This window comes from Thunnus thynnus, chromosome 23 (assembly GCF_963924715.1).
Source record: "Thunnus thynnus chromosome 23, fThuThy2.1, whole genome shotgun sequence".
Taxonomy (NCBI): domain Eukaryota; kingdom Metazoa; phylum Chordata; class Actinopteri; order Scombriformes; family Scombridae; genus Thunnus; species Thunnus thynnus.
This window is the reverse complement of record NC_089539.1, coordinates 13,468,603-13,484,563: the sequence shown is the minus strand read 5'-3', so window position 1 is coordinate 13,484,563 and position 15,961 is coordinate 13,468,603. Positions and strand designations below refer to the sequence as shown.

Here is a 15,961-nt window from a genome sequence, read left to right as displayed (position 1 = left end):
CATTGATTTTTTTTTCTCATAATGCTTTTTCTAAAAGTCTGGTCACCAAATTCATTTCATCACAAGAGGATGAAGCTCTCCTTTTCAGAGCTGCATAAGCTGCGGAAAGACAAGTAGGCTATTGTTAAAAGGATTTGGCTTCTTCAGAGCTTTTCTCTCCTTGCTTGAAAACCAAGACGTGGAAATCATGGACTTTGTCACCAAAATAGTTCAGAAAGTGAGTGAATTAGAGATTATTAGTGAAACGAGGAAAAGCGCAGAGTTTAGTTCCTCAAATAGAAAGGCTTAGAGTTTAATCTGAGAGCTAAAACGTGGGATGGAGAATTTATGACTATGAAAAATAATGTTATTTGGGGACAAAGTGCCCACATGGGGACAATTTTATAGATCAAAACCGAATCTTTTCTCGACTCTTGATGAGCAGTTATGTTAATGCTACACCACTGCCCTCTGCAGGATACAATCGCAACATACCTCACTTTGTTTTATGGGCCTGAAAAAAGGTTCAACATCTTTAAAGAATCATATTTACATCTGTAACATTGATTAATTCACTCACTCCATATCCTTCCTGAATTGTGTTGCATTTGCTGTCTCATACAACAAGTCCAAACCACATACATTAAACACATAAGCTTCCTGCAGCAGCTGAATACAAGGCCAGAAAACAAGAGGAGGAAAATCTTATCAGTGCTCAAAAGCAATTTTATGTCATGTCATGCTACATTATGTCTTACATGCTTGCAGATGTGGTGCTTCCTCCCAGCATGTGCCCTCGCTCCGTGTATTTGGAGAGTCACTGATACAAAGCCGGAAACAGCTTTGTGGGATACAGTTAATTTGATTTTGCAAATTCAACCACCGCCTGAAATCAAGTGAGGCCTTTGTAGATTTCCCAGTTGGGATCAGCTTCATTAGACAAAGCAGATTTCTCTGGGGTTTTGTATTTTTAAATAAAAACTGTCTGAGCTAGACCACCAATGCTCTGAGGATGAGTTTCCTATTGAGCAGTATGGTGGTGCAAGTCTTGTGATTTCATATTATTTCTTTCCTTCTCAGTGTCCAGTCTCTCCCCACTATATTAAAATCACTCATAACACTTGTCTGTTTCTTTGTGAAATAAACACTTCTAAAGCTCAATCTCCTCTCTGCCCTGGCCTTAAAAAGTCTTGTCTGGGAGGGGTGATGTTGTTTGGCACTCAGCCTCCTGAGTTCAGCTGTACTGCAGTGCAGCTCGCTCTGCCAGGTCCCGCAAGGTCAACACTGCTTCAGGGCCTCAAAGTCACTGAGAGGTCTGATGAATTAAAGTGTAAGCAAAACATCTGAAGCTGTCTATATCTGATGATCTTCCACACTTGATTTGTAAACAATTTACTTAATTTGGGTCAGGCACAGTTTAAGTCAGATTTTCAAATGTAAAATCCCAGAAATGATGATTGAACTCATTGATATATTATTGACTTTTTCCTCAGGTAATAGAAATATAAATTCACAGAAATCATACTGTATCTGTAATAAAGGGGGATAAATGCAGTATAATTAGACTTTTGGCATATTAAAAGGCATAAGATTGACTGACCTTTTTCAATAATATAGAATTAGTAGTACGCATTAAGGTAAGAATGATTTATTAAGGGAAAACAAATAACTGCACATAATAGCTATCGAACAGTTGTTCTGGCATTTATTAAAGTAATAATCACAGTTTTCAAAAACATAAACAACAATCAAGTTAATTTGTTTCTGGAATCAACTCAATAAAGAAGGGAAGCTTGTTGAGTTTTAAAGTAGGAAATCATTCTCAAAGTCATTCTTAAGTTTTAAAAACACATTTCTATAAATTCATTAACAGTTTAAAGGTTTACTGTGCAGAAGTGCATAAAAACACATTTTCAACTGTAAAGCTGCCACTAAATATATAAAATAACTACACAAACATAAAGCAATACTTTACATTAAATACACTATCATTGCTAAAGAGATGTTGCATTTTAAGGAAACAAAACTAAAAAGTGCTTTAAAGGTCCCATGAAATTTACAATTTTAATGTAGTTAACTTGTTAAATTAGGTTCGTCTTCCTACATCATCCCTCCCTCTGCTCATCCCTCTTTCCCCCATCCCTTCCTATTCAATCTGGTGCATACCTCTCCCACATCTCATTCTAGGCACTGTCTGGGGGCCAGTGATCAGCTCGGGCGGAAATATGCCTGAGAATCCCCACACTGAGTTTCCCTCGGCCTGGTCTTCAGTACATCCTCCCAGACCAGCCTAACAGACGACATCTTCCTTCTACCTTCACCCACATCCATTCATCTATCCTCAACATCCTCAATACCTCCTGAATTCCATTAAACCTTTAAACGACATATTGTTGTGGCGTGGTTCTTGCTAGTGAAAAGCAATTTCATGAGACGTTTAAGGGAAATGTAGGCCTGCTTCACTAACCTTTGTCTGCAGCATTGAGAGAAAAATCTAATTATCCTTTTATGAAACCAACAGTTACTAAACTGTGACGCGGACACTCCGTTACATTACAGTACAAATAGTGCAGTAAGTGATTTGTGATCACAAGAGCTGACATCATTAACACGTGTGAGTTTGAGTTTGGTGTTAATGGATATTCAGCTCAATCTCAGCTGGAGTTTGCAGCCTTTATTGTCCTCGCGTTGATGAAATCAGCTTTCCTGTATCCACACTGTTGAGAAAAAAAACAAAGTGTTTATTCAAGGTTCTTCAAGGCAGTAATAGTGAGACATGATTTGAAAATTTCAGAATCTGGTGACCCCTAATGGTAGCATCAAAAAGGACATTATGGCAGATAACGATGCATGCATAGCTGACAGATCAAGGTACTTCATCACATTTATGCAAAAAAACCCCTGTAAACCCAATACTGCCATAAAGCATTACTGCTTACTGCTCACCATTGCCCACATTAGCCAAATAAAACCAGAAAAACTAATGCTATATCTACCTCACACTGAACAGTATGGCAAGAAACAAATGTGTTACTTTACATATTGTCATATCGCCCAATTCTAGTATAACACACAATCTAATTTTTTTATAAACACGCACCATCAATGACAAAGTGACAAAGTGCAGTCATTGTTTAGGATAACATTTCTCAGAACCATCCTAACAATGCAACCTCCATCAATCCAATCCATCTGTGTATTTTCTTGCTGTACAAACATGAATGGTGATGTCTGATGAAACAAGTTGAAGACAATAGGAAGCTACTTTGCTGCAAAAAATGCTTATTGAAGCTTTTAAAGTTTCAGTAATACCTGGTTGGCAAAATTCTGCAAGTGGCAAGTGAAAGCAAATGAATTTAGAGCTGAAACAGGAAATGAATCTCCAACTATTTAGATAATCGATTAATCATTTGCAGTTATTTTTCAAGAAAAAAACGCCAAATATTCACTGAATCCAGATTCTTAAATCTGAGGATTTTATGCTTTTCTTTGTCATATATGATAGTGAAGTGAATATTTTTGGGTTTTGGACTGTTGATTCAATAAAATGAACAATTTGAATATGTTACCTTGGGCTGTCTGAAATTATAACAGGCCTCTTAAACTATTTTCTGACATTTTGAAGACAAAACAATGAGTTGATTCATTGATAAAATAATTTGTAGACTAATAAATAATGAAAATAATGGTTAGTTGCAGCCCTAAACGAATTAGACAGAGGAAATTCCTTAAGCACCTCCATTACACTTAAGGAAAAAATGCAATATTCTGTACTGTAATAAGGAACCAACCCTCTTGAAGGCCTTGTGGAGATCATTGTGTTTCCACATCGTGTGCAGCAGGACGCATGCTGTCTGACCCGCTCTGGTTGGTCCATAACTAGGAACAGAAAGATGAAATTATTCTTTTAGAAGTACACACTTCATGTACATATAATATAGGTATATAAAACTAGATATCAAAGGTTAAAGATGTTTTGATTTTCAATAAATTCAATCTGAAACATGTGGTGCAGTATATTGAAACTAGATATTACAAGCTAAAACTTCTCATTTGTTTTTTCTAACTTTTTCTACCAGCTAAACATACGTAAAGTGACAAATACACTGTTTCAAGTTGTGTCATTGCATTCTTCATAAAGCACTAATCATGAAAAAGTATATTAATCAGCACATTTTGAAGCATGATGCAATGATAAGGTGAGCGCTGACTAACCCGTTGTCCTTGCTGCTGATGTTGATGATCTTCGGGAGGGCTCGCTGGTTGAAGATGTCTCTGACGTGCTGCGTGGTGCTCTGGCTCAGGTTAACGAGGATGCGACACAGAGAAGCCGTCACCTCTGTGGGCAGGTCAGTGCTGGTGTCGTCGTTGGGCAGCATCTCCACCAACTCTGGCAACACCTGCTTGACTTCAGGATGAGATATATGACATATTGAAAGTGTGCCATTAAACAACAAAATAATAAGTTACTGTTTCTGAATCAGTAGCATGAAACACACAAACATGCTGAATCTTTCATCCGTAACTCAAACTTTTGTATGTGAGCTCATATGTATGTGAATTTACTGTACATCTAACTTGTGATGATATCGTGAAAAATAACTGACAGACTGAGTCTTTAAGAAGCCATGTTATCTCTGTTTTTGGAGAAAAATAACAGGCCAATAAAGTCAAAGTATGTAAAGGTTTTAGAAGTAAATAATTACCTATTTCAGATTGCAGTTCCTGGTAGCGAGAGAGGTTTTTTATTAGAGACACAGCCGTCCTCTTCACATCACTCTCTCCATCCTGCATCATCTTCTTCACATGCTGAAGGCCGTTTTCCCGTTGAACAATAGTAAAGGCAATGGCTTCAGTCACCTGCCAGCCCACAGATAATTAGTTACATATCTGAATTTTAATACATGATGACAAAAGCTACAATTTTTTTTATGTTTTTAGGCAAAAGTTTGTTTGCCATCAGTATGTTTTAAGCACATGAGTAAAACATTTCCTATTATGACCTATTATAAATGAATAAAGAAAAAAAACCCCACAGATGCAAGGTGTAAAATCAGTCCTTTAAGTTATTTATTACATAATAATAATTAAATATTTAAATATTTTTTAATTGCAACACTATTTGAGACTGCTGTTTGGTCAGTACGTAGGACTGCAACATCTCCATCTCAGTGTTAAACTGTAAAAAGCAACAGAGCTTTAATGAAGTTTACATCTGTCTTCTTACCGCTCCATTTCCAGCTGTGATGTTCTGCAGGGCTCCGATGGCAGCCTCCTGGGTGCAGTGACGTATACTGCGGGCTATCAGTGACAGGTACATCCGGATAGTGATGGCGCTCCACAGCCACTCGATGCCCCGGGGGTTGGCCTTCTCCTCCAGCAGGGGGCCCTGTTGCTCCAGATGCTGAGAGGAAACGGCAGTAGTCGATTTCAGATCAGTTCACTGAGTCCATATTGACATGGAGGGCAGTTTTTTATGCAGTGGATTAACACTGAATGACTGATGCATAATTTTCTGGGTCTTATTATGTGTAGGCATTTTAAACTTGCCCAGGGAAGACTGGCTGAGCTTGCATGCTATTTTGCAGCATCACCATACTTGAAATTCACACAATTATTAGAATTCACACTGTCTGAGTCAGAAGCTGCAATGCAGTTAGATGGTTTTAGGGGTCTAATGGGAACATAGAAGCCTTAAAAATCTGAAATTAGCCAGTAGCCTAATGTATACAAAGGCCCTACACAATAAACTACATACACTATACGCCCAACAGTAAAACTTTTTGACTAATTTGAACATTGGCCTTATTGCCTAACATCAGTGTCCGACCTCACAAATGCTCTTGTAGCTAAAAGGGAGCAAATCCCTGCAGCCAGGTTCTAAAATTTGGTGGAAAGCTCCAAAGGAATCGAGGCTGTTATAGCAACATTTTAGCGTATTTGGTTTTAAAATGAGATGCTCAAGTATCACATTTGGGTGTAATGTTAAGGTGTTTTAAAGTGTATAAATTACATGCAAGAGTGCAAGTATGAATGCAGGTTTGAGCTTATATTACAGCACAGTTTCAAGGTACAGTAACCCTTCATTTTCTTCAAGAACTCCTGACAAGAACACCTCACAAATTAGGAATGTAAAATGTGATATTTTCCTTTAGTTTTCTCTCCCTGTGCACAAAATAAAACAAGATAAATAAGATACTGTACTAGGAAGCTGTTTTTGCTGATAAAACCTGCAGCAATGCAGCAGTTTTCACTGAATATCATCATCAAATATTGTACCACGAGGACATCTTTTGTATTGTCGAGGTTGATTATTGTCGAGGGGGATTACCTCTGTGATCTTGGCACTGCGATAAGGAAAACAGCCCACGGTCTTTGGTTTGGCAGCCAAGTTTTGCCGAGAATCCCAGAGATCTCTCACGTGCTTTGTTGGAAGCTCTGCCTCAATCTGATAAGACAGGTTGTGCAGGATGCAGACACAGTTCTCTGTAGACTTTGGAGCAGACATTAAGATAGATAAATATCAAATTATATATAGTACAGTAATTGGCTCAAGAACAAAGCTGTAGCAAAGTAATAAATGCATGTGTAATAGGTACAGTCCATCCAGTTTGTGACTTTTATTAATCCTGTGAAGAGCAACAGGATTTATATGAATGACTGGACATGCACTACAGTGTCTCATATATATGCATTACATTGTTTAGGCAATGATTCACGAAAAACACAAACAAAAATAGTATCAAAACATGTGGTGAATGATTTAAGAATTCTGCACAAACTCCAACATGCAAACTGTAGATAACAGCCAAGCACTTTGTTGTGAAACAGACTGTGAAGATAAACATTTTCTCCGGCATGCTTATCATTTTCATTTCACCTTGTCATCTGTCTTGTAGTCCGCTATGGTCCCTCGGATGTAGTAGACCAGAGAGTCAATAAGATTCTCACACTCCCTCATTGCTTTTCTGCAATCTGGACCAGCAGAGCTCAGATTTCTGGAGACAAAAACAGTCAAAACCATCCGGTAATATGACATTTGTGTGTGTGTGTTTGAATCAGATAAGCAGTTTTCAGTCCTACTGAACCATAAAAGAAAAAACAGCAATGCTAAAAAAATCCCAGATTATTATTAGTCATATGCAAAAAATAAGTATCCTTCTCTCAACCATGTAATTGCACAAGTTAAATGATGAATTGTTTTGGATCTCAGGCCTTTCCAAAGCCTGTAGCACAGACTAACAAAACATTTTTATGTAATCCAACTTCCCTAGGAAAATAAATGCAATGATTAACATTCTGACTTTATACAACAGGTTCTTTGTGCAGTGATGAAACATAAATCGGAGGGGAACTCATCATTTTTCTCATCCACAAGAGGCAGGAATGTAGGCTCGGAAAGGTTTTAGAATATGATAAGGAGAACTTGATAACGCTGGGCCAGCAAGGATCGAGTGATTTCGGTTCAGCAGAGCGGAGAGAAGTGAGACCTCCATGAATAATTCAGTCTTTCACTCTTTTCATTCGTCTATAGTTGCCAGGAGCAGTGCGTCTGATATCTCCTGCTTTGTAAACATGGAGATGATATATGTCCAAAAAAGGCCAAGTTCAACTAGAAACCGACAATATGATAAATAATCTTAATAACCATTTAACTGACTATTTGTGGCTCATGAGAAAGAGTGCCAATATAACAAGAAGCTAACAGGTATAACAAGGGCAGAGATAACATCTGTGGCGCCAACAGACAAAATTTTTGACGGCCCTTAACCTAGGGCTGCAACTATTGATTATTTTCAGTATTATTTTTATTAACCGATTATATAAATGAAATGTGAAAAAAATCAGAAAAAAAATACAACATCACAACTTCCCAGAGTCCAAAGTGATGTCTTAAAATATCTTGTTTTGTTCAACCAAAAGTCCAAAACCCAATAATATTCAGTTTTAGAACTGCAATGATTAGTCGATTCATCTATTAAATTAATCACCAACTATTTTGATAATAGATTAATTGTTTTTAGTTATTTTTAAGAAGAAACTTTCCAAATTTTCTGATTCTAGCTTCTCAAATATGAATATTTTCTGGTTTATTTAGTCCTCTATGACAGTAAACTGAATTTCTTTGGGTTGTGGACTGTTAGATGGGACAAAAAAACATTTGAAGATGTCATCTTGGGCTTTAGGAAACATCGACATTTTATGGACCAAACAACGAATCAATTAATCAAGAAAATAATGGACAGAGTACGTAAAGTACAGCAGCAAAGTTGCTCATTTGAGAAGTTGGGAGCCAGAGAATTCTTTGCAATTCTTCTACACTATTTTTGCTTGAAAAATGACTGAAACAATTAATCGATTATCAAAATAGCTAAACATTTTTCTGTCAAACGTCTAATCATTTCAGCCTTACTTCAACATATCAGAAGACCTAGCTTATTCTTGTTTTTGCTCTGGAGCCATGGCTTTGATACAGATATGCTTGGTTCCCAGACGATGTAACCTAATGACTTTGGTGATTTAGAGCTTTAAATGTAAAGACTCGACAACTATTGTAACAAATTTACATTTGACCAACACTTTGGTTTGTTACCAAATAATGACATTACCATCAGCCTGAGCGGTACGGTATTGTATGTTTGGTGCTAATTAGCAAATGTTTACATGCTAACATGTCAATTAAGATGGTAAATATGACTTTTACATATACATTTTGTCATTTGACGTTTTTATCCAAAGCAACTTACAAGCGAGGCAAGACAATCAAGCATTGACAGTGACAGTGACTCAAAAGAGCCAAGATACAAATTCACAAATAGCTGACGAGGTACAAGTGCAATGAGAAACTGTGCTAAGTTTTTTGTTATTAAAAAAAGAAGAAGAAATGACTGGAAGCAGCATGAGTCAAAATCCATGGTGACATCTTAAACTGACCTGCTAATACCTGCTAAATATCAGCATGTATCAGCATCATTGTAGTACAGCCTCATGGCGCTGATAGCACGGCCGTTGCCTCTTACACATGATAAGATATGATCACTTAACTGGAACTGGAGAAACTGGATATTTCTTTGATGCATCATCATGTAGGTGTTACTTTTTGCTTTACTCTGCACATTTCTCTTATTGAGTTTTCAACAGAAAACATGATACAACAGAAAACTATACAGTAAAAAAAATTCCACAGAAGTACAGTTAGTGTTTCCTGCTTTATATTGCTGCACGAAGATAGACAGTTTACAACATGTAGACTGTTTACTCATGACTCACCTTGGTAGAGACTGATACTATATATCACTGTAGCTCCCCAATCTGTTATGTATCGGTTGTACTTTGTGATATCATAAAATCATTCCCTTATGTTTCCATGACCAAAGGCTCTACTGCACCACTTATTCCCTGCTGATACAGTTTGTAAACAGTTAACTTTCTCCATGTGCCATTCTGGTCCATACTGATCAGAGATTTTGTGGTCACAAGTGATAAAATCAGTGAAGTATAATCAATTTTCGTTCAGGATACAAACTCATTTATTTGGTGTGTGGCAAGTTGCATGAATATCTTTGTAGAAATTCTCAGATATCATATTTTGTATATTATGAGCTGAATGTCTGATACCAGTAGCGGTGTCTGTTCCTCTGATCTATAATACACACTACAAAAGGTCACTGAGCATCTTGTTTCGAAGCAAACAAAGAAGCCTACCTCAGGCAGCCTGTAGCATTGTGGAAAACATCAGCATCCGTGAGAAGATCGTCTTTTGGGTTCTCGCCCTCAGACATGCCAGAACTGGGCACCAGGACTGACTGTGTGAGGACAGATAAGGCCTCTCTGGAGAGACGTTCCTTCAATAGGTCATGAGAGGAGAGGTTCCACAAAAGACCTGAAAGAGAGGTAGAGAAATGCTTCATGATTTCCAAACAGAACATTTACTGAAGAACACATTTGCAGGGTTGATGCTTGGATGTCAGGGAAGCTGAAATAGGAAAAACTAGGTTTCAAATGAAGCTGAGAATCCACTAAAAACTGACCAGTAAGTTGTCGTCTGGTCTCCACATCACGGCTGCTCTTTAGTGCACGCAAAATGGTAACAAAACCGTCATTTTCCTTCACCTCCATCTTGTTTTCGCTGCTCTGGTAAACAACATTACGTAACGCCCCAGCGGTGGCACGCTGCACCTCCTCATTGTCATTGTAGAGGAGCTGCAGGAGCTTTCCGATCCCGCGGAGGTAGTATACCTGGGGACAAGAGTGGATTAATGATTGGCAGATTTACAGAAAGATATAGACATAAAATAATCTATGTAGACCTTGACTTTCAACAAATATAATTTGATAATACGATTACGTCCATCCACGGCGATAAAGTATCGCCGTGGATGGACGTAATCGTATTGAGTTCATTAACAAGATGAAAGGATTATTATTTCTTCCCACAAGTCATACCCAAATTGCCCCTGTAAATCCTCCCTGACTGAATCTAGTAAGTCATTACAAGGATTGCTCAGAGAGGTTTGTCCAATCTAATGGTTTGACTTTGGACCTGCAACAATAGGATGGGTCAAATGCAAAAGACAAATTATATCACACTCCAGACAGTATATCTCATCTCATTCGTTGAGGTGCTGGTTTGAGGTCAGACCTTGTGGCCTGCTGATGTGCTGACATCCCCTTTTCATTTTCTTACTAAAAACACCATTTTGAATTTGATTCAAATGAAAACCTTGAAGACAGCGACCTGACATTACTCATACCAACAAACATTATATTTCATAACATTCCTTTGGAATCTTTTCTCAAAACCAAATCAGAATAGAAGATTAATAGCTGTGAGCAACGGCTTAGGGAATAACCAGCAGCCATTTAGCTTAGCTTAGCTTAGCTTAACATAAACACTGGAAACAAGTGGAAACAGCTAGCTGTTGGTCACTAATTAACTTGTTACATGTCATTTGTTTATATGAAAGTGTACAGTATTTGTGGTTTTATGAGGGGTTATTTCTTGGCTGGGAGCAATAACTTCCTGGAGTCTCCACTGGCTGTCTGGAAACCTCACAGTGATGATAAGACTCTAGGAAGAGTTGGCAAGAGAGCCAATTTATTGCACCCAAAAAACACATTTTAAACTGCAAACAAATCTAGTTTGAGTTTAGAGTGTGCGTTATAATGTTATATGTTAGCCTTCCACCAAACTGTAAAATGATCCCATACATACCATCTTTTTAGCATCAGCGCTCTTGAAACTTTGGCTTTGTATGTAGCTGGCTGCAGAGATCAGTGTTTCCTCATCATCCTGGGTCAACAGATTCACGGCCCTCTCTAACGTCATCTCTGGAGGGTTGTTCTCTGACTTCCTGTGTGAGAAGTCAGCAATTGATGAGAAAATGCATAATTAACAAACAATTCAAAAGATTGTTCATGGCCTGATTCACACACCAAGACAGATTTCAAAAATAAAGACAATCTTACAGAGTCATGACATTGTGCGCTTGTATTGGCTGAATGGGGAGTGATGCTTCCATTGCTCTCCCCCCATCCACCTCCAGGCTGATGACCGAGGGCGCGTATGAATTCTGTCTAAGGAGCCCTTGACTGCCCCCCCTGACCTGAGGCAGAAACGACAGCCTTTTATTAGGCTGCAGAGCACCAAGTATCCCAACATCACTCTGCACAGTGGGTTTGTCCTGTCTGCAAACAGTTTGATAAGGACTCCAGCCAGATGCAAATTCATCACTTTGCTGAAACGCCGGATCTGCAAACACAGGCTGTGGTCTTAGAGTTTGTCTGAGCGACCTCCGGCGGAAGCTCGCATATTCAGGTGTGGATGCGCGCAGCCGCATGTCCTGAGGGTCCTCTGAGGCGGCGTAGCGCTGACATAAATCAGACCCAAATGAGTGGTCCAGCACAGTGCCCATCCTGTGTAACTGACAGGGGCTTGGGAGGGCGTATATCCCAAAAGGGTGGGGATTATATGCAACAAGGCTGCGAGGTAACTCTGGACTCGCTGGAGGAGACACTTCCACTCTCCTTGATGGTCTCCGCACATGCTCCTGAAGAGAGCTGCTCGTGAAGCCAAATCCATTAGGAGACATCACCCAGGGCTGTGGGAAACAATAACTAATTGATTAAATGAAGAATATAATCTACAGATTCATCAATAATGAAAATAAGTGTTAGTCGCTGCCCTATACAGTATTAAATAATTAACATTGCATATTATATAACAACATCAAATGTATATTTGCAATGACATAAGTTGCCATTAGCAACAAATTATTTTATGCTATGTAAAATTTGCACCACATTTGTCTACACCTAGGGCAAAAACTGTTAAAATGTCACAAATTATCTATAATATCAAGCTAAATGTAACACAATGATTAATCTGACAGGCCTGGAGGCTTTGAGCATAAAGCAGTAGCAGTCCAAAAGGCACTCCCATCTGACTACATTCAAATGATGGCGTACAATATTTAAAGTGCAGGGTGATATGAATCTACGAGGCAATGAAGTTCTTTTATGACGAACAGCTACAAGTTTCAAAGACAAAACATGTAAAACACAGCTAGTATTGAACTGACTGTGCTTGGCGGTTTTCTATGAAGTAATTTGAGCACTTTTGCAGTTTGAGGCAATCGGAAACCGTTTAGTAACACATGAAGAAGATGATGAATGTGACTAAACTGAGTGGGAGAGCTTCTCACCTTCATGTGTTGTACCAGTCCATCTGTAGCATCGAAGCTCTTCACAAAGTTCTTCTGTAAATGGACACTACCTGAAACATGTTGAAGAGGTTTTGTCAGAGTATACTGTTTCACACTGTAATTACCTAAACACATGGCAACACTAACACTTTGTAAGTCAGGGACGTGACTCCCAATGAACTACTAAAAATGTGCAGTGCACATTCACAGTGCTGCAAGTGCTTGTAAACTGCCAGACAAATGTCACATTCATTTGCATGAACAGGGATTGACAAGAAGAATGCAGAAGGAAAACCTGAGGTGAGATAAAAACACATCAGACAGATACTTTAAAATACTGTCTATGTATATTATTTATGTTGATTGTGAAGTGAAATTTTAGTAACTCGATAAATACAGGCCTATTAGGTAGTAACAAACTGATCAATGCGGTTCTAAAAATATGATTTATTCTTTTAATCATGTACCCACACTGTCACTGACGACCTTTATGACCCACCTACATCTTTATTTAGGCCACCAATGCATAATAAAAAGTAAATAACTCCATGGACAGCAGGTCAGTACATGACTGATGTATCAAACTCTTTTTATCATTCAAGTTCTGTCAGCTGACACTTCCATTTGCCTTTAGGCGTATTGATAAAACTGCAGGAACCTGTTGGGCAAGGGGAATACTACAGAGCAGCTACCCTCTGCATCCTGGAGGCGTCCAACAGAGGTCTGGTAGTCTATAGCAGCAGTGGCTTGAAGGGGTCACAAGATAATTCATGGGACAGGAAAGAAGTAAAAAATATTTTTCTGCTACTAGTGTGATTGTATGGTTTGTCTAATACAGAGCTTCCCAAACTAACATTCAAAATGAGATGTAATTTAACAATTAATCGATTTAATAATCTATTTTGACGATTGAATCATCTTTTCAGACAGTTTTTCAGCAATTTTCTCCTGTCAAATGTGACTTTATGGTATTTTTGTTTGTCCTATATGAAAATAAACTGAATATTTTTTGGGTTTGAGGCTTTTGGTCAAATAAAATGACACTTTTAAACCTGTGAACTTATGTTTTGGGAAATTGCAATGGCAGTTTTCACTTTTTTCTGACATTTTATAGGCTAAAAGATTAATTGATTAATCGTAAATATAATCTTCATCAAAATAATTGAAGCCCTGCAGATAATTACTCTTTGCTGTTATTATGATTTGTGGGAGGAAGTGTTATGAATGACCTTTCTCGACAGACAGTTGAACGTTTAGTAGCATAATTACCCTATTATAGACAGGCAGTTCTGAAAAAAAAAAGATCTTTTCAGGTGATAAAACATTTAAGAACCTTTTGTCTGCAACTCTATTGTTTAACCCTTACATACTGTTCAGGGTCAAATTTGACCCATTTGAGACAAGAAAAAAACACTTTTCTTTTAGCCTGAAATTTAATGACTTCTCCTGAAGTGACCCAGAATACACAGAAATGTAAATATTTCAACATATTTGTGCAGCTGATACACATTTTTGTTCAGTGTTTGACCCATATTTATTCAAAAATCACCATTCAAAAATACTATTTTCTAAACATTTAATATAATTCATTGAAATCATTATGTTCCATTATTATATGACCATTATACAGTGTGATTGTAAATGCTTTTTCTCTATAAACAAAAAGCGTTGAATACGTATATACGTATACGTATAGCCTATATACGTAAGAATACACTCTATCTGCTCTCTCAAAGCTTCATTAAGGATTAATCACCAATTTATTAATGACTGATGAGGTATTTATGAATGATTTGTGGATCAGAAGTTTGGTATAGATACTAATTATGAGGGAAAACTGTGGGGGGTCAGAATATGAACGGTATGTAAGGGTTAAAATTGAGTCGTATTTTTGGAAACGTGTGGAAAAAAAAGTCAACTGCCCAACTAAACGGAGAAAAACTTCAAAGTGGACATTACCATTTGACGCAGTCTTCCTCGCCTTGCGTGCCAGTGTGAGCTGGACCTGCTGGTGGACTCGCTGGATGCTGTCTTTTGAATGAACTTCCGTCGGGGATCTCCGGCTCGGCTTGGTCGGCATTGCCAGACTGGAGTCATCCAGCATGAGTGAGTCCTGCGCAGGTAAAGCTGATTTTAAAAACTCCTCCATTCTGATCTTTCCAGATTCGTCAGAGACAATTAGTCGGTCGTTCTCATTTAGCCAGAGAGACGGTGTTCCTGGGTGAATGTTTAGTGCTGCTACAAAGCACTCAGGTGGGTCTGGGTCCTGCCTCTGGGAAGGGCGGGGCTGCAGGTGACGCACCTAAGGTGTCAGGTGTCTCTGCAGGTTGGTATCGTTACTTTTCGCTAGTATTCAGTACAATGTTTTTTGGGTTGTTTTTTTTCTGAAACACATCTAATTTGACGCAGGCAAACAAAGCAGAATACTTAACAAATTCTATCTAACCAGTAATTATAAGTACTTAAGTACAATTTTGAGATACTTGTACTTCACTTGAATATTTCCAGTTTCTGCTACACTACATGTCAGAAGGAAATATTATACCTTTTTATTCCACTACATTTATTTGACAGTTAAAGTTACTTAAGATTTTACCTACAAAATGTTTGATCAGTTTATAAAATCTATGCTATAAAATATCTTTTTACAGATTCAAGTCCCCCCAAAAAGTTGTTAGAATTAGTTCCACCTTCACCAGTAACATTACAATGCTGCTTATACATTAATGCACCAATAATAATATTGGCAACATATTAATTAATACATAATTCTTAAAGTGACCATTCAGCTGTATAAGTAGGCTTTGGATCCTTCAAGAACATTTTGCTGATAACGTTATGAGATAAGAATATATATTATTAGACAGTGGTATTACTACTTCTAAATACTTGATATTTCACACACACACCTAATTTGACTTAAGCACACAAAGTTGAATATTTAACTCCTTTTTTGTGTTAATATTTAATTTTGATTTAGCAAAACAATGACTCTGGTGCCCATATTTGTGAATGAAACCACCAATTATGGAAGTTAACATGCGCAGGGTACTGCTCTCACAGCGGTAATGGACTACTTCAGTTGTCAGTAGTTGTCTACCAGATCAATTTTCCACCTTGGACCACAGCACCGCCCTCTTTGGCAGGAGTTGTAAGAGGAAACTGCTGCTAGAAACAAAGGGCAGCTCCCACTAGGCATGTCTTTCCAGGGAAATGAGTCACTATGAGTCTTTAGAAATATTAAGTTAAATAAATTGAAAGGTAATTTCAAAAGAAAG

At 37.9% G+C, this 15,961-nt stretch overlaps 1 protein-coding gene across 1 annotated transcript; it reads right to left on the bottom strand.

Moving 5' to 3' along the window:
• Nucleotides 1-1,681: 1,681 nt before the first annotated feature.
• pkp2 (plakophilin 2) lies at nucleotides 1,682-14,933 on the bottom strand. The gene is made up of 13 exons (XM_067581916.1): nucleotides 14,643-14,933; nucleotides 12,684-12,754; nucleotides 11,449-12,080; nucleotides 11,195-11,333; nucleotides 10,011-10,218; nucleotides 9,685-9,862; nucleotides 6,860-6,977; nucleotides 6,311-6,472; nucleotides 5,207-5,383; nucleotides 4,686-4,839; nucleotides 4,195-4,387; nucleotides 3,771-3,858; nucleotides 1,682-2,696 (listed from the first exon to the last, which is right to left on the bottom strand). Exons 1-13 carry the CDS (start codon nucleotides 14,830-14,832, stop codon nucleotides 2,634-2,636), a joined length of 2,373 nt encoding a protein of 790 aa, XP_067438017.1. The 5' UTR covers nucleotides 14,833-14,933; the 3' UTR covers nucleotides 1,682-2,633.
• Between the last annotated feature and the right edge of the window lie 1,028 nt (nucleotides 14,934-15,961).

What these genes read in the sequence shown, in the direction of transcription:
- pkp2 (XM_067581916.1), bottom strand. Translation starts at nt 14,832, where the DNA reads ATGGAGGAGTTTTTAAAATCAGCTTTACCTGCGCAGGACTCACTCATG. An exon ending in GAGGAAGACTGCGTCAAATG is followed by an intron (nt 12,755 to 14,642) that starts GTAATGTCCACT and finishes AACATGTTTCAG; the next exon opens with GTAGTGTCCATTTACAGAAG. An exon ending in GCAGTGCCAAGATCACAGAG is followed by an intron (nt 5,384 to 6,310) that starts GTAATCCCCCTC and finishes GTTTCCTCTCAG; the next exon opens with CATCTGGAGCAACAGGGCCC.